General features: G+C 37.7%; 1 protein-coding gene and 1 pseudogene across 3 annotated transcripts in view; one reads left to right on the top strand and one right to left on the bottom strand.

Moving 5' to 3' along the window:
* LOC102006803 overlaps positions 1-19764 on the top strand; it is a 351399-nt pseudogene that overhangs the window by 189592 nt on the left and 142043 nt on the right.
* LOC102023621 (aldo-keto reductase family 1 member C3 homolog) overlaps positions 1-19764 on the bottom strand; it is a 137453-nt gene that overhangs the window by 86075 nt on the left and 31614 nt on the right. Inside the window, exons 1-7 of one of the 3 annotated variants that reach the window (XM_013515394.1) lie at positions 10484-10648; positions 8049-8216; positions 6998-7114; positions 6258-6335; positions 5254-5376; positions 3210-3319; positions 2482-2647 (exon numbers count right to left, since the gene is read on the bottom strand). In XM_013515394.1, coding sequence (XP_013370848.1) covers positions 2482-2647; positions 3210-3319; positions 5254-5376; positions 6258-6335; positions 6998-7114; positions 8049-8216; positions 10484-10567 — 846 coding nt within the window. In that variant the 5' untranslated portion in view covers positions 10568-10648. Of the gene's footprint in view, positions 1-2481; positions 2648-3209; positions 3320-5253; positions 5377-6257; positions 6336-6997; positions 7115-8048; positions 8217-10483; positions 10653-19764 lie in introns of those variants that run through there. The other 2 variants (XM_005386857.2, XM_013515395.1) reach the window with 2 other exon arrangements.

Consider the following 19764-nt stretch of genomic DNA (forward strand, 5'->3'; position numbering starts at 1 on the left):
GAATGTACTTCATTTGCTGAGTAGAGTGCCACTCAACCATAAATAGAATGAGATGCATTATTTGGGGCAACATGGTTGTAAATGCGGTGCATTATACTGAGTAAAATAAGCCAGATAGAAAGGGAAATTCAACATGTTTTGCATGTTTTTTTCTTTCTTTTTGGTACCAAGAATTGAACTCCGGGCCTTGGTGCGGTGCTCCTGAGCTACATGCCCGGCCCCATTTTCATTCATATATTCAAACCAACAAATCAACCTTATAGAAGGACAGAATGGAACAGTGGTCTCTGGGGAAAGGGAGGTCGACTGGGGAGGGGAGGGAGAAAGAAATTAAGCAGAATATTTAGAGAATAGGCAGGGTCCTAGCGGTGGGCAGGTGGTGAGAGCACAGGAAGCATCCATGAACCTGTGGATGTGGAAATATCCAAGAAACTCCACATGTGGAAATATCACAAGAATCCCATTCAGTTGTAAGATTAATATTGACCAATAATTTCAATCTCAAAGAGCAGACAAAGATATTTGAGAATCTGAATAATAATTAACATCTGGAAGATAAGGGGTAATGAAATTATAAATTATATGGTGTGACTGTTTAAATTAAAAGATTTATTGCAGTGAAAGACAGTTTCATTAATCTATCTCAAAAATATTCCCCCCTGGCTTCAAACATACTTATTTCATTATTTTTTCCACTGTCTTAAAAAGTTCTAGAAATTCTTTCCTAGGTGTCATTACAGAATGTGATGAAAAGCACAATAAACACTACTGCAGAGTGCCACTTAATGGAAATTCAGGTTGATGAAAACGGAAGGGTGTGTCCTCGAACATCTTATGCACTGGGCTTCACAGTCTTAGACTCCTGGCTTTTCCCCAGACTCAGAATTGCCAGAGACGTAATCCTCTTTCAGCAATTCGGGACTAAGGCAGCCATGACAGCTCAGCCAAACACACAAAACAGGACTTCTAGAACTTCATTAGAAGTGGCAGTAATTATAAAGGTGTTTGAAGTATGAGGAGCAATGACAGTGTGTATTTTATGGTAACAATTTTTCTATTTAAACACACTGTATTTTTAACATGTCTCATATGTGTGGTAAATTTATTACAAAAATGATGCTCAAATAATTCACATCTCCCAGTCTCCACAATCTTTGCTATGTGACTTTTCATACTCTCCCACTAATCAGTGCTAAAGTCTTAAATCTTACCTGTCTGTAACTTGCATTGGCCAGTAAAAACTGCCAGGAACAAAAGTATATCAATTCTGAGCCTACTCATGAAAAGGTTTTCCAAGTTCTTACATGGGAGAGGGCTGTGCACTGAACTAAAACTTAGAATGGTGGGTTGGTAGATCAAAGCTGTATAGGGGAGAATGAACCACTCCACACAATACACCAACCAACACACCACCCCACTAAAGTAGAGGGACCTCATTTTCCTGTAAGCATATTAGAGGATTTAATCTAAAGTAAATGAGAAGACCCAGGCAGACAAGCAGCTTCACTGAGTTTAGGCAGAACCAAGAAAAAGTGTCCAGTCATAGATTAATTAGAAAATAAATTCTAAGATGGTTTGGTTTGACAAATACTCTAGATAAAAACCTCCTACTTGAAAATAAAAAGCTAGTCAATCTATTTAGAAGGGCATTTTGAAATGATAGTCAAAATGAATATGTAAATATGAAAATATTTGTATGTATATAAGGATAGCTGGAACGGGTGTATTGCTGATGTCTGTGGTTTATTGAAAAGAACAGTCAATGCTCGAAATTTTCATTTTTTCTGACCAACTTTGCATGCTTGAATTTGGTAATCAGAACAACTGATCTGAAAACAACAATATGCGTTATCAGAGCCACTGCTGAACTTCTTCCATCTTGTGTGGTGAAGCTCTGCATCATTTCTAATGTATTTTTTTATTGCTATTGTTACTGTCTTTTATTGTTTCATCAGTCTTACATTCTTATGTCTGGTGGACTGAGAAACTTTGTTCTAGTTAACAGTGTGGGATATAGCAACCATTGATAATACCTATCATTTTTTTTTTTGAGGTCATGTGTCATTTTTGCTCTTTATATGTGCTTTTGATTTTGTCCTCATTGTTAATTTGTTAGTTTTTCAATTTTTAAAATAAAAATATAAGTATTCAGCAAGTGCAAAATGCAATAATCTGTAAAATAAAATTCACGAATTCAAATTCATTATAACTGAAATATATCACTTCCACAAAGGTACACAATAAATGGCTAACTTAAAACTGAGAACCAAATTTCTGTGCCGATCTCAGGTCCTACTTTTCACTGGCTCTGCTATCTCACCTTAGGTAGAGTAGGAGGAAGCACATCCAAACACACCTGACATCTCATGTGCATAGAAAATTCCAGAAATATAGACTCTATCAAAAACAGAGAGGCTCCAAAGAAGCACACAGGTGAAGAGTGTTGAGAAAGAGTTCTGATGCCCACAGCCCCACCATCACCTGCATGTTCTCTTTTATCTCTTTCTCTTTGAAGCTCTGGGCCAGAGGCACAACCCCACGCTGCACCTGGTATCGAAGGGCAGTCAGGGCTGGAGATCGCTGGTGCTTTTTTGCAATAGCACAGAGGACTGGATCTTCCAAGAGAACTGGGGAGCTCTGGTTCACCCTGAAAAGGAAGGCAGACATTCTCAAATCCTAAAGCCAAGTATTTGGTTGATCAGAAGGCTTCCAATACAAACCAAGGTGCTGACCCTAGACCAAGTATTGTTCAATATAGTTCCTGAAGAAGCAACATCGTTACCTTCTGGGATCTTCTAAGAAATGCAAACATACCCTTACCCATGAGGGAACTATGAAAACCTGAATATCGTAGGACTAAATACATTTCATCATCTGTAGGTAGCAGCTGAAGCTGGAAACTGGTCAAACGTTGGGGTTAAGCAAGACCAGTGGAGAACAAAGAGGACTTGGGACAAGCCCTTAGTTGTTGCTAGACAAGGCTGTGTCACATGATACTAACTTTGACAAATGTATAAATAAATGCAACTACAGTGGTTAAGCAATTTCCTTTCCTCCCATTGGAGAGACAGAGCTCCTCCTGACCTCAGCTTTTGTCTCTTTATTTTTCCCATCCTATGGGTGCCAGCCCCCCACCACAATGTCCAGAGCTGCTTGGGAAACAGCAGTCATCAATGCTGGCTTAGTAAATTTCCTTTTGTTTTTCTTACCATTTCTTATCTCGTTGGGTTCCAAGTGCACCATAAGCAACCAAAATTATATCCTTTGACTTGCAGAAATCCAGCAGTTTGCTCTGGTTAAAATAAGGATGGCATTCCACCTGCAAATGGACAAATACTGAAGGTATCAGATCATATGAAATCATAACGTTAACATGAGAGACCAGTATGAAAAGTCAATGAAGCTGAATTAAGAAAAGCATGTAACATTGTATTTGAATTGAAACCAAACCCAACACAAAACATTTTTTCCTAAAAAGTGTATATAATATCTCTGTCCATAAAATGGGGTCCAAAAACAGAAAGTACTGTCCTGTAGTGAACCAGCTCTATGAACCAGATCTTGAATACTAATTATTTTTCCACTATGAATAGACATGACAAAGTCTAGTTCTGAAAGAAGCAGAAATATCTTTGAAGTTTAATCATCAAATTTGCCTTCAAATCTGAACATCAGAAATGAATAAATACATCAAAGACTCAAGAGCACAAGTCTGAAGGACCAAAGACATCAGTTTGTCTGACATTCTACTAGTGATAACTAGGAAGATTTTTTGTGAGGAGCAACAGTGAGGAAAATTAGCTCCCACATACAGTGTAAAGAAAAATATTGGTCCACACATATAGGCCCACAGCAAGAAAGAAATAAAACCTTTTCCCTTGCTGCTGAAGAGTATTATTTTAACTCTTCCTGACAACTTTGATAGTAAAATGGATAGTGTTAATGTTTATGCTCTATCACAGAAATAACTTTATTCTGACATCATAAATAAATTTGTTTTCACTCTGAATTATCTGATCATAAACGTAGTTAGAATGAAAGTGAATATTGACAAATTCCAATAAACCTTGTGGTTCTCTCAAAAATCACAGTTGGATACTCAACAATTGAAGGAAAATTTATCATGAAATGAAAACTGGCTTTTGACCAGTACCTACTACAGGACTCAGGCTACTAGTAAATGTAATGGAGGAATATATATGTTCACAAAGAGGGATCTGACTTACTTAACCAAGTGATTAAAATTCACGTTGTTAATAGTAAGACATTAATTTTGCATATGGGTTGAATAACATGAATATTTAGTACCATGCTCTCAAGTATTGTGTATGGTACAAATGTTTTTGATAAGATAATTTGGGCTAAGCCAACATTCAACATACATTCAGTTTTTAACTTTGATATTTGCAAGTCAGATTCTTGGCTCATTCATCATATGGCAATCAATACTAAAAACTATTGCTTCTAGTCAAAACCCTTACTACATGAGTGCAATTTGCAAAAACAAAAAAGTCAGCAGACAGAACCAACCAAATAACAAATCTGTTGGAGCAGTAGATTTTATTATAGAAAGCAAAGGGCAGACTGATGAAGATGTTGTGGGGGGCACTGCCAGATGTGTTCTGTGTTCCAAGTTTCTGAGTGTGAATGTCATCCACCACTAACAGCACTGTAAACGGGAAACTTGATCTGTCTATCTTGGACTATTTTTAATCATTTCCAGTGTACTTTGATAACAGGTATGCCTCTGGACTAGCACCCTGAACTGACGTAAGACAAAGGACTCAAATAAAGGACTCAGACCTCCACACAAACTCTTACCACGGAGCATTTCTTAATTTTATTCTACCCTCTTTTAAAGCCCATTCCTTATTTTCATGGGCTTCTCTCTTATGCTCTGAGGTGCACAGGATCTTCACATATCCTTCCTCTGGCCATGCTTCATAGCTCGGGGAGCAGTGCATCATCCTTCTGAGGTCTCCTACACCTGCTGCTTTCCTGGGTAACTTGTATATCTTCAGATCAATATACAAATTAGACACTAACAGGCATTCCCTCTGTACTCACTAAGACTTCACCAAGAAGACATATGAGACAGGATCCTCCACGCTCTCTGTGATAGAGACACTGCTAACAGAATCTTCTTCCCACAAAAGTAAAATGAGCTTGGAGTGGGGACGGGAGAAACAGATACCAGTAGTAGGACAAAAACCAGGAAATGAGAAAGCTGAAGAGAAGGCTAAGAGTGCTCACCTGGTTGCAGACAGGCTTGTACTTGAGGCCTGGCTTGTTCAGGATCTTCTCTAGCTGCCTGCGGTTGAAGTTGGACACCCCTATGGACTTGGCCAGTCCTGCATCCTTACACTTCTCCATGGCCTAGGGAGGAAGGGTTTGTGAAGGGTGATATGTACAACTGTATGAGTATCATAAGGAACATTTTTAAGAAATGGCAGTGAAGCTACCTGAAATTGATTATTAATAAGAAAAAACTGATATAACAATAAGAGAAAAAGGTATTGGTATTCAGAAAAAGAATATGCCCTCTCTGGGGTTTCTGAGACATCACTACAGAAGAAAGTTAGAGACACTAAGCCCCACTGTCCTCCACCCTGTTCCTTTTCTCCCCATTACATTCTAATGATGCATTGCTTCATGGAGAGGACCACAAATTATACATCGAGTCTAGTTGTGCCCTCTGAACCATACTGCAGTGAAGAAATTTCCCACTTTCTTCTGATCACAGCTGAAGCCCTACAGCTAGTGAGGCTGTGGTGCTCACAAGGCAAGATAAGCCCTGCTGAAGACAAGGATTTTTAAAGCAATGCAGTGGCAGTAGTTAGAGTTTCCCCTGGGGAAACTGTGCTTTCCTATTTGGCCCTTGTCTGACCTTGCAAGAATGCTTTGTGCTTCTCGTTGCAATGACCACTACTGTTCCAGAACCACTCACTACCCCTCCCCACACAGTGGCTAGTAAAATAGTAGTGAGCTAAAGAGGTTTCGCCTTTGCCTATCTTGAGGCATTGACCTCCCAGCCCCAATTCACATTATTAAATTATCTCTGTCTCTTATTTCACCCTTTAGCTGTACCCCTCATGCAAGCAGTTAGGGATCTTGGCCAGATCTCTAAGAACTTTACATTATTCCTTTAAGCATAGCAAATTTCTAAAACAAAAGATGCATATGCTATTCACCCAGGTAGAATAATGACTTGACTCTCTGTCACAAATAACTCTGTGGAATATCCTACACATACTCACCTCCCATGTCGTGCAGATATCCCCTGTGTCATATAATGATTTCCCCTGTTCATCTGTTGGAAAAAGTTCTTCACCTGGCTGAAACAGAAACATCGTTACAGCAATTTCATCAAGTACATGCTTCTCATGCACAGGAATGCATTCACGTATGTCTATGTGGAGGGTGCTTAACATCCGTGAGGTAAGCAAAGCACACTATTCACTTACTTTTGTTTACAAAGTGATTTTCATGCAGAGTGGCGAAGATATTTTCAGGTGATTTTGTTACTCTACTCTCTTACATTAATTATATGCACTATAAATAACATTTCTGCAAATTTTAAATTGGGAAAAGTCCCACTGATTGGCTTATATTACTTTGTCTTGGCCTATATTTTCCTTTAGGAAATGTATATCTTTCACTTCTAAAGTCAGGTGTCACTTGCCCTCCTGCCTTCATTTGTCCCCTATGAAGTAGGTTGATAGAAGACACAAGCAAAGTGCAGTGAATGCAATCAAGGCCTGGGTAAAGGGAGACACCTCTGATGAGAAATTTTAGACTGTAAATCCAGCCATGGTGTGAGGTTCTTATTTTTCTAATCCAAGGAATTTATTTGAATAACTTACACTGAGCAGTTTCTATAACTCATATAAATTGTATTTATATATATTTATTACAGAAGATTCATTCTACCATTCACAGTAATGATATCAGTGCCAACAGATGCAGTTAGACAGTTTTGATGATCCAAGTTGCTCACCTTCAAAGGCACTGGGAAATGAATGATATAAAGGTCAACATAGTCCAACCCAAGTTTTTTCAGTGAAGTTTTCAAGGCGTGTTGCACGAGTTCTGGTCTATGGAAAGTGCACCAAAGCTGTAGAGGTTAAAATATGGAAATGATGCTGGATTAAGAAATTACCCAAATTCATCTAATATTAAAATTTTTTTTGCTTAATGGAAATTGATGATAACCCTCTGTTGAGTCTTGTCTTTCTTCTGATCTTGCCTTTTCATGTAAACTCAGTCATGTTTGGTTTTTGTTAGTCAGTTCATTTCTTGAACAGTGAAGGGAAATTTTTCAAAAGATAAAATTTCATCAAATAATAATACTATCCATTCTCTGAATTTTATTTCATAGAGATTCCAGAGCTGTCTTTATTTTCATTATCTTGTGCATTTAATTCACTGGAGAAGAATTTCCCTCCTATTATTTTCTTAACTGAAGGGAAACAGATCTTGGGCATTTTATATGTGCAGAGTTCAAATCAAGATATATTAGGTATATCTTGCTTACTACTCAAACAAGTCATTTACAGTATTCTGTGATATTGATAAAAGAAAACAGGGGTATCAGAATACTATGAAATTTTAAAAGTCACAAAGGATTTACAAAAATCCATAATTTGGCCATACTTCTGCCAAATCCACAGCCATGTTAATCACACTGCCTTGTATTAGAGCTCACGATAAAGAAACTTTAATGCACTGAATGTGTTGAAATGATTATAATTTCCTAATCTTTCTCTGTTTTTGAAAGTAGATATCATTTGTGAATTCTATGTTAATAAAACCTGTACCAGTCAGCATATTTTACCAAATTCTCACCCAAGAATATATGTTTTATTCCTCGTATAACATTTCATTTATTATAGGGGCTGGGGATTTAGTTCAGCCGCAAAAAGCGCCTGCCTGGCAAGCACAAGTTCATGAGTTCAGTTCCCGGTACCGGAGCAGAACCAAAAAAAAAAAAAAACAACAAAAAAAAACCATTCCATTTATTAGCAGCCTGCACAGTACACACAAAATACCTTTGAAGTGAGGAATATGTCTTCTCTCTTCACACGGCCTTCTGCAATCTTGCTCTTAATGGCCAGTCCCACCTCCTCTTCTACTTGGTAAGCATATGCAGTATCAATATGGCGAAATCCAGCATCTATGGCCACTTTAGTAGCTTCCAGAGTTTCACTGTTAGGAACCTAGCAAAAGCCAGATGTAGAACTGAAGATTCATAGCATGCACACTCGATAGTCACTAGGCTAGAATGATTACGCTATTCCAATGTCATCATCCTCAGCCTACTTAATTGTATGATGAGGAACTAGTCCTCTGAACTCTGAATCTCAGTCTTTTGAGATTGAGACAAAAGGACAAATGCAAAGGGAAATACTATAAGGTCACTAGCAAAAGCAATGTCCTTCAGGTCAACTTTTTCTATGTCTTCATTTAATTCTGATTTTGGAGTAATGAATCCCAACCAGTTTTGCCTGAGATTTTCCCAGATTTTGGCACCTCAAGAACCATCTCAGACTTGGCAATGCTAGGAAATCAGTGGTGTCTGAAAAACGCAAGAGCACTTCAATTTCAGTAATTGGGCCTAGGACTAACTCAATTTTCAGGACTCAGCATGCAGCTATAGTCACAAAAATCATATAATGATATCACAAAGTCAAATTCACATGGAAGAAGCATGCATGGGGCCAGGTATAGAAAAAATGCTGTGCACGTTTCTGAGTTGAGATACACTTACCACAATGAATAACCGCATACGTTGAACTTTAACCATGTATCAAAAATGTTGTCTCCAAGGAAAGCTCTGGAAGTATTTCCTAAGATTTTTGCAGGGATTTATTGCATATTTCTCCTATGCTAGGACACATCATGATCCTTATCCCAAAAAAAACCAGAATATAGAAACTCTACTGTTGCTGGCATCATTTTATAGAGTGCCATCAGCTTCTCATGTTTTGAATGGTGAGAAGTCAAAGTTCCTACATGCCACACAGGGTCCAGATTCTTAAAAGAGATTTAAACAAACACCAAGTGTCTTATTTGAACTTGTCCTCAGCCATTGAATGAGGTAAGAATGGCTATTATGTCACATAGCCAGTCTTGTTATACACAAGAAATAAGAATGGCTTTAAAAGTGTATGTTAGAAAAATATGGACTTATGAATAACAAGTTATCTTCATCAGCAAAGGTATTATTGATACACTTGTCCACCTTTCAAGCTTGGACACTTCTTTGGTGGTGATTATGATTACATTGAATGTTGATATTATTGCCTTGTCTACTAATTTAGGTTACGGATCAAAAGTACAGATGACTAAATGGTGATATATATACTGCATCTATCAATTGTCCAAGATTAATTTAATTACTCTATATTGCAAACACATACCAATAAGAAAGAAAATTCATTCCTTATAAGGTAAAAAGGTAAATCAAACACATACCTTTTATTTAGGAATTTCAAAATCCTTCATCTGATCAATAAAATTACAATAAAGGAGAGACTGGGCCCTACCATGTGTCCTGATACCAGCCATGAATTCCCAGGATGGAGGGCAACTCAGGAACTTACCAGGGCTGCAGCTTTATGTGTAACCTTGATCCTCTCCTATACTTCATGCCTCTCTGCCCTAAAGGTAATCGAGTTCTACCTCATGCTGCAGAATTGCTCTTTGGATATTTCCTTATGTCTTATTAAAAGGAAAATTATGAATCCTGTATTCAGGGAGCTAGTCCCTTGTCTTGCAGTGAAGTGATCTGAGGATGATATTGGAATATAAGTTCCCTTTTGTCCAGGGAACTATCTACTTTGCTAATTTCATTTCAGAAAACAGTCTATATCTTTTTGTTTTAGGTCCAATATACAAAATGATGAACCTGTAATTCACTTATATTGTTATTAGATGTTAATTTTCTGGTCATCCTGTCACAATGTTTTTTCAAGTTAATTTTCCGCACGAGTGAGTGTGGTGGAAAGGATATTTAGTCCAGTGTTTACTTTGAGATATTGACCTCCAGCCCAAACAGAACAGCAGTCCTCCTCATTAGTTATTTTATGTTTCTCATCTCCACTAACATTTGATAAACTATTTTTCTATATCTTGCCTTATTGGACAGAACTACAATTTTCAAATCTTCAAGAAAAGTGTCTAATAGGCAGTTGTGTTGACTGCAGATTTTCCCATTCTCACTCTATAAGGGAAATAAACTGAAATAAGGTGATAAAACAATGCCAAGAGCAATCAGTAGGTGATACCATAATTGATCTCTGATGCAAAACAAATTCAAACAATCTTCTTTGTAGTACATGGAATAGTTCTAACTTGGAAAAACAGAGAACCTCAGAAATCTCCCAGAACCACTCAAGCACTGACAGACCTGACCTGACATGTCAGCTCTCTCCTCTGAGGTTAATTCCTTTTCATTTTTCTACCCCAACCTCACCCCTGTTACCTCGTCAGGCTTATAGGTGCCATATCCCAGTGCAGGAATGAAGTGGCCATCACTTAGTTTCACAAGCTGCTGTTTGGAGTCCATTGTTTCTTACTCCTCTTGCTGAGCTGATTCTGGTTTTTTCTTTTCTTTTTCCTCTGCTTCCACAGGCTATTTATAACCAGAATCCCTGTGACCAATCCTGTGCCTACTTGTAGCCAAGGAACTGCTTGTAATAGTTAAACAATGGCACAGCTTCTGCTATTTGTCAGTGGAACTGTCTGTTTACTGTCTAACAACTGTACTGGACGATTAATGTTTAACCAATGCCACGTGGGAGGGCTGAGATCAGTGTTCCACTAATGAGAGGAGAAACGGAAAAAGTTCACTATTTCATATGAAAGACAGTTGTGAATTACTATTTAGTGATGAATTATTCATTTTGAGAAATTTTTTTCTGTTCCACTTTCATACATCATTGTATATTACTGTGAGATTGAAAAAGTACTAAATATTTAGTAAGGAAACTCAGATGCCTATTTTGATGTGGTTTTGTTGTTTTTCTTTCTTTGATCATATTGAATCCCTTCTTGGATCACATGTCATTGTGTCATACAACATACGCAGAATCACACACAAAGATGAAAAATAAATAAATGAATCTATCCCCCCAAAATCAAAAGTTAAAAATTTAGAAATCTTGGCCTTTTTAACTTCTCATAGGCACAATATTTTCTAAATCTTTTTATGTTGTGTTCATAATATCCATTCCTGAAAAAAGTGGCCCAGTGACAAATGTGTAGTCAAAACAGTCATACAGCAGGCAGCTTAATTAAAATAAGTGACTGTGGAAGTAGTTTTCCAACTGGAACTTAAGATTATAACAATTATAACACCCACCTGCTATATAGCTTTTAGAAACCTATCAATATGGGGTTGAGGATGTAGCCCAGCAGCACAAGAACCTGCTTAAAAAACTATCAATATGTAAGACATGAAAAGCAGCCAAATATTTTATATAATATATAACTTTAGTCCAATATTACCCAATGGATAAAAAACAGAATAATCCTGATTACTATATTTTCGGAACAGTTGGTAAAACTAAGACTGCTAGAATTTAGAAAGTGTTGGTAAACTATGATGCTTTGATAGTTTGATACTTGAAGTAATGAAAGGTGTAATATCTGAAGCAGAAGTTTGACCTACGTACTTTTATAAAGTATTAAAGGTAAAGGAAATTTGTAATTATTAGTAATGTTAAAAGGTCATATGATATTCATGGTACAAAGGGTAAGTATAAATGTCCTGCTCATTATTTCTGAAAGATGAAAGTCTGAGTAATTATTAAGGGTCCTATGATTCTTAGAATTAATGTTTAGTTCTTTTGCAATCTTAGAAAAGTGTTTTTGAATAAAAGGGAAAAAATGTCCTGGAGATTTGGATTAGAAAGGAATTTCTGGGAAGAAAGCCAGCATTTTATCTCAGACTTTTATTCAGTGCCACAGACCTCACATGACATTATTTCAGCTCTTTTTGCCTTTTTTTTTTTAAATGTTACAATCCTAAGCCTTTTAAATTTGGATAATTTTTTTCTCTTACCATTACCGTGTAGCACTTCCTGGTCATGGCCACCTTCTCCCTCCTCTCTCTGGAGTCAGAACACCCTGCCCATTTAGACTTAAGCCTTGCATTGTCCTCAGATGGAGCTGCTCTGCTAGGACACAGGGCTATGTTCAAGTCTTCCTGTGGGTAGCCCGGGCACAAGAGTAGAATTTCTTTTTCCTCAAGGACTGCGTCTCCTATCCAGACAATGGCTCTCTATAATTTTCCGTAGTGAACTCTCCTTGCTGAGAAAGTCACAGATTTTAATAAACACTAAAGGAAAAATCTGATTAGCAGCCTTTTCCAGGTTGTAGAGGATGCATTCCTGGACTTCTGGCCCTTTCCTCAAACTTCAAATCCATTCACATAGCATCTTTTAGTGTCTGGCCCATGTTGCTATACTCACACCTTCTCTTTGTGTGTAACATTCCTGTTTTTGCTTACGTAAGTATGTTGTAATTATATTGGATCTACTCAGATAACCTGGAAAATGTTTGCTAGTTCAGGAGCTTCCATTTAATCCTGTCTGAAAATAGGTAACATATCCAAATATACCAGGGATTAGAGTATAGACGCAGTGGAGACAGGGCATAACATTCTCCATTCAAGCATTGTCATTAGTTTGAGGCAGGAGTCTTAATTCTCTGCTCTAAGAGGAATAATTATACCAGCATCCCCTCAGTACTGCAACTCTGCACTTTCTCTTATATGTCAAGTGGAAAATCACATCCATGAAAACATGTTCTTTAATGCTGACATATTAACTGTATAATTTCACCTACTTCTTGATACAATGCTTTCCCACGCTCAGTTTAAATTTCTGCCAATATATGTTAATATGATATTTCAGTGTTCCTGCAGACAAATTATGCTTTCCAGTTCTTTGACACTCTCAACTCATTACAATGCCCACTCACTCCTAGGGCACACCTCAGGTACCTTTTTCTATGTTTCAACTGCTTTAACTATGAATCCCTCACTTGAACACATTATGCCAAGCAATTCTATTACTTTCTGGCTCCTACTAATGCTCAATTCATAAAAATTCTGATTGATGGAGAGTTTCAATCATTGTTTAATGTGCTCTCTTCTCCTGCTTCCATTTTGCATTCAAATTCACACATTCAAATTAGGTTAAACTACTAATTAAATGACCAGCTCATCAGATTCCACTCTCTAGTTTTACATTTCTTGTTCAAACAAGAAGTGGCCTTATGACATTTTTACCAATTGATGTTCATTTAGATCAAAGCTAGAAAAAATATGCCTACCACCATAACTAAATGTTCTGCTTTTATTTACATGGCCCCTTCTAACCATTCTCAAAGTCCTAAGCTTCGTGGACAATGAGAACAGCTGAGTTCATCAGGAAAGCCTGCGTGATGAGTTCCTCCAACAGAACCAACAGCTCCTTACAGCTGCTAACAGCTCCCAACATCTTCTTAGCTCCCAACAGCCTCCTTCTTCTTCTCCAGTTCTGCCTCTTATGCAGCTGGTAACAGTCCTTAGAGGGGCTTCCCACCAGCAGCCCCACACTGGTTCTGTTCAGCTGGGGTTAACAAGACTACCCTTCTCTGTTTCCCGTGTCCCTTTCTTTTTCCCTCTCCTGTAGGATCTCATTCCTGAGATCTTTTAAAATCAGTTTCTTCTTCTGCCAGATTGTACATAATCTAGGGAAACTGAATCATTTCTAATGTTTCATTTTAAACCACCCAGAAGCGCCTGTGGTCCATCCAATTTCTCCAGTACATTTAAAAGTTTAGAATTTTCCATACTAGTTACTGGTACAAATGTGTAGTACAAGACGAAGTGACTGGCAGAGTTCTGAGCCAAAACTGTGGTTGGCTTATCCTTTCTCCTTCAACCCCAGAATCCCTGGAGGAGTGCCCACAGCACATTCAGCCCCTTTCAGCCTTTCCCTGCGAGAATCTGAGTTCCATAAAAGCAGAAGTGATTTTTTTTCCTACGATTGTCTTCCTCATGTTTTCTCTCTGCCCCAAATGTCTTTCCTTGTGACCACTCCTTTTATATCACAAAGTCCTAGCTTTCCACACTTTCTCTTTAACCCATGTGGATCAGAGTTTTATGAGGATATAAATGCAAGTACCTGATAGTTAAAGTCATAAAATTATGTTAGCATTTTCTAATTTGGGGCAAAAAGAGGTTATAGGTTATCCTGCATACTAAACTGTTTTATGAGTCCTCAGGTTAACAGTGCACATACACCTCCTTACAATTCCAATAATTCTGAAATCTCTTCCAGCTTGAGCCCACCTTGAAGACAAATCCCAAAATTCATCTTGTTCTTCCAGTGCAACCTAGGTCACCCTCTTTATTCCTGCCTGCTGAATTCCAAGGGGAACCCAGAAATCTGAACTTTTCCTCTCATCACGAAAACATGTTACTGAGGTGATGAATTAGCTTGCTTGAATCTTTCTACAATACTGTGAAAATAAAAATACCACACTCTTCCCAATAAGTGCATATAATTATTATGAAAATAAACATAATCTGACTTTCATCTTTTCCCTGGACACATACACTGGGGGCCTGTGGGTAGAGTGTGGACTCTGTTAGCTGGTTCAGATACTGTGAGTCTTAGTAAGAAAAGCTTACAGATGCCTCTGACTCACCACAATTCTGGGCACACACTCACAGAAAGGCTCTGTTGTGAAAACAGGTCTACCTTTGAGGATACCTTTAACTGCCCTCCAAGAAATACTGGGCTGGGCTGTGCCTGCACCCAACACGAACTTCTTTGGTGAAAGGAGAGAGAACTTACAACTGGCCTGACCTGGGACTCACTACTCCAATACCTGGGGTGCAGGAAGAGCAGAGGGGCTTAAAGCAGCCAGTCCTGTTCAAATGCTTTGACCAGGAGGAACGTGTGCTACCTTTTTCCATTGTGTAGTTAGGTTTTTCTTTCTCATTACTTTTGTACACTTTCATTTAATTGTGTCACTTTATTTTTGTTATGTATTTTAATATTCTCTTTTATTTTATATATTATAATTTATTTCTCATGTTTTTCCTTTTTGCTAGTCCTGTTTTTATTATTATTAATTTTTAAGCTTTAGCTGATCATATATTATTTCACTCATTACTTTTCCATTGTAGTTTGTGTAGCAGCGTTTGTTTTTATTTTTAGTTGGTACCAGGAATAGAGCTCAGACCTCATGCTTGCCAGGCAGGCATTGTTCCACTGAGCAATAGCCCCAGCTCTGGTTGCGTTTATTGCTTTTTCTAAAATTTTGTTTATATATCTGTTCTTATTGTTAATGTTGCTTGTTTTTACTTTTCCAAGTGGTACTAGGGATCAAACTTGGTACATTAGCACTCTCTGTGAGTGCTTTGGCATTAAGATACACCCTCAGACTAATTGAAAGAAATTCACCTTATATAAAATTTCCTAGTCAGTCTTGAACCTTGGTACATAATTGAACTTTAATAACAGAAAGGATAAAAATGACCAGCTGATGACTAATACAAAAAAGACTGGCTGAGAAGAAAGTACCACTCCTGGATATTCATGCACTTAGCATTAGCAAAAAAAAATTTAATGACTGATGTGGGCACAGAATCTATTGGGGATCTCAATGTGGATCACTTTCAAACTTTCTCTGAATACAAATCCCTCACTAGCTGTGTATGGTGACACACCCCTGCAATCCCAACACTGCAGAGCCTGAAACAGGGGGATAACTGCTAGTTTAAGGCCAGCCTGGGCTACAAAATGAGTTTGAGGCCAGCCAGAACTTCATAGTGAAACCCTGTCTCAAAAAGATAGAAAACAAAACAAAACAAAGGACCACAAATCAAAACAAAACAAATCACTGACAAATGAGATTGCATCTTGTATTCTCCGCATATATGCATGAAATAGCAAAGTCTGTCTCAAGGGACTCCAATGTAATGTGTGGAGAATAAAAATGCACTAATCATAGCCAGAGAACCCAGAGTAAAACTCTGCAATGAATTCAACTGGGAATTAAATTCAACAGTATAAGTAAACCAATTTCCCAGGGTTCATTGTCAAGAGAAGACTTCTTAATGAAGAGCCTCACATACATTGCAGAGGAGTACACTTCAGCAGCTCCACACACTGCCACATGGATAGACAACATACATGCATAAAGCCAAATAGGGACACAGCATTTCTCCTCCAAAGTTAGTGAATTTTAACTATCTTAATCCAAAGATTTCACACAGGATGGAATATCAAAGAATTCAAACAAAATGTACAAATAGATAAAAATATACATATAAAATGCTACTAAACAAGAATAAAGGTGGTTCATTTGTAGGCAAATGAGTGCAGTTGGAGGGTATAATATCAAGTGAAATGAATTAGACAAAACCGGTTAAAGATCATATGGTTTCTCTTAGACGAGTAAACCAAAGTATAAATGAAGAACAAAATAAAAGACTGACAATAGGAAAAAGGGAGATAGATCTTTGCAAAATAGAAGGGCCCAAAGAGATGGAAGTGGAGGGGAAGTGCATGAAAAAATAATTAAGATGTGTTATGTATGCACACTAAATCGTCATGAAGAATATAATCATCAGAAGCTGCAAATAGATACCAATACAAACAAAAATTACCAAAAAAGAATTCAAAAGTCTGATTCTTAAAGTAATCAAAAATTCAAGAATTGCTCCTTGAATTAAGAAAAGCAGACCCATAGTGTGTCTGCCTGGGCTGGGTTGAGCTCTGGACACCTCAGGAAGCCCGGTGAGTCTGGGCTCTGCCTTCTTGACCAGCGTGCAGGCAGGCAAAGCCTCAGGCACCCTCTGGGGCCTCTATGTCTACCTGGCACTCACATAGTGTGTTGGCCCAGGCTGGGCTACCACTAATCACTGGTACAGGAGCTACATTGAGCATTGGGGATCTTCAGGCTTTTGCCCTGCCACTCACAAATAATCACGACAGTGAGACTGCAGTACAGGGAGTCTCTGGTTGTTCAAAACTGACAAAACAAAGGAGAAAAATGCAATCCCAGACCTCCACACCACCCAAAACAAGTCCAGGAGACATAAACACAGAAGAGCCTGGAAGTCATACACCTGAAATTTCTGAAATGATAACAAGTGAAGTAAGAAACAAATCCATCTGGCCATAGGAGACATCAAATCAGAACTAATGTCTCAGATGAGAAAAGAAATGACAACAATAATGAAAGAACTGTTCAACATATACAAAGATGACATAGACAAGAAAACAGAAGAGCACAGACAACTCAATGAACCCTTCAGGGAACAATATAGAAAAGAACTAGAAGGTATGAAACAGATGCAAACAGATATCCAGGAACTTAAATATTCCATTGAAAGCTTGCAAAACCGCCTGAACGAAGCTGAAGATAGACTTTCAGACCTTGAAGACAGCATAGCCACCAATGAACATGAAAGGAGGGATCTCTTAAAACAACAAGGAACCAGGAAATAACAACTCAACAACTGCAAGATGAAGCAGAGAAACAATGTCAGGGTAACAGGTATAAATGAAACAGCAGATGTCAGCACAAATGACATAAAAAGACTATTTGCAGAAATAATAGCAGAAAATTTCCCAGGCCTAGTAAAAGAATCAGACATCCAGATAAGTGAAGCATATAGAACTCCCATTAATCATAACTAAAATAAATCTACACCCAGACATATAGTGATCAAGATCCCAGAAACTCAACAAAAACTCAGAATATTAAAAGCTGTTGAAGAAAAGAAACAGATCACCTATAAAGAAAAGCTGACTCATGGCAGACTTCTCAACACAAACCATCAAAGCAAGAAGAACTTGGAGTGAAGTACTTTAGGTACTGAAAGAAAACAACTTCCAACCCAGATTGATGTGCCCTGCAAAGCTATCTTCCAAATATAATGGAGAAATAAAATATTTTCATGATAAAGAACAGCTGAAGACATTCATAAGCACCAAACCAATCTTACAAAGAGTACTAAAAGATATAGTAGAAAGAGATAAGGCAGACCGCAACTTCAAGAACAACAACAGAAAGGAACCAAAAAGCAGAGCAAGCAATTAAACAGAGGGAGAAAGGAGGATCCAACAGCAGGATAATAGCATGACAAAGATAAGCCAGCACACATCTGTTATAACCATCAATGTAAATGGTCTCAACACACCAACCAAAAGAAGCAGACTAACAGAGAGGATTAGGAAACAAAACCCAACTATATGCTGTATACAAGAAATACATTTAACTCAAAAGGAAAGTCAAAGACTGAAAATTAAAGGATGGAAAACAATACTCCATGTGACAGGAATCCAGAAAAAAGCAAGTGTAGCTATTCTGTTCGCAGACAACGTGAACTTCAAGCCAAGAACAATCAAAAGAGATAAAGAAGGTCACTACATACTGGTGAAGGGGAAGCTTCAGCAGGAAGAGATAAGAACCCTAAACATCTATGCACCAAACATAGGAGCACCCACCCATATAAGACAAATTCTAACAGACATGAAAAATGATATAAGTAGCAACACAATCATAACAGGGGACTTTAACACACCACTGTCACAAAGAGATAGATCAACTAGACAAAAATTTGGAAAAGAAATAACAAAATTGAACCAAATGTATGAACATATGGACTTAGCAGACCTTTACAGAGTGTTCCACCCAAAAGCATCAGAATACACATTCTTCTTAGCTGCACATGGGATGTTCTCTAAAATAGACCATATGCTAGTACATAGAACATGTTTAAGTAAATGCAAAGGAATTGAAACTATCCTGTGTATACTATCAGGCCATAGTGCAATGAAATTGGAAACTGATGATGAAAGAAAACACAGAAACTCCATAAACAGTTGGAAATTAAATAACATCCTCCTGAACAACCAATGGGTCACAGATGAAATCAAAGTAGAAATTAAACACTATTTACAAACAAACGAAAATGGAGATACAACCTACAGGAACCTGTGGAATGCAATGGAAGCAGTCCTCAGAGGCAAATTTATAGCGGTGAACTCCCACCTCAGGAAAACAGAACAAGCACAAATAAACAATCTTATGCTGCACCTCAAGTTCTTAGAAAAAGAAGAGCAAGTCAAACCTAGAGCCCAAAGAAGGCAGGAAATTATAAAGCTCAGAACAGAAATTAACGCAATGGAGACTAAAAAGCAATACAAAGAATTAACGAATCAAAGAGTTGGTTCTTTGAAAGAATAAATAAAATAGATAAATCCCTAGCCAACCTTATCAAAAAAAGGAAAGAAAAAATTAAAATACATGCAATAAGGAATGAAAGGCATGAAATCACTACAGACCCTGAAGAAATACAGAAGATCATCAATATATACTTTGAAAATCTTTACTTTCATAGGATGGAAAACACAGAGGAAATGGATGGATTTTTAGATTCATATGAATTACCAAAGCTGAAGGAAGAAGATATAAAAAATCCTGAATAACTCGATATCAGCCAGTGAAATTGAGAATGTAATTGAAACTTGCCAATGAAGAAGAACCCGGGTCGGATGGATTCACAGCTGAATTCTACAAGCAATTTAGGGAAGATTTAACATCAATTCTTCTCAAACTCTTTAATGAAATTGAAAGGGAAGGAATTCTCCCCAACTCATTCCTAGAGGCAAGTATTATTCTGATACCAAAACCAGAGAAAGACCCAACCAAGAAAGAGAACTACAGACCAATCTACCTAATGAGTGTAGATGC

Source organism: Chinchilla lanigera, unplaced genomic scaffold, assembly GCF_000276665.1.
Source record: "Chinchilla lanigera isolate Chin_1 unplaced genomic scaffold, ChiLan1.0 scaffold00028, whole genome shotgun sequence".
NCBI classification, from domain to species: domain Eukaryota; kingdom Metazoa; phylum Chordata; class Mammalia; order Rodentia; family Chinchillidae; genus Chinchilla; species Chinchilla lanigera.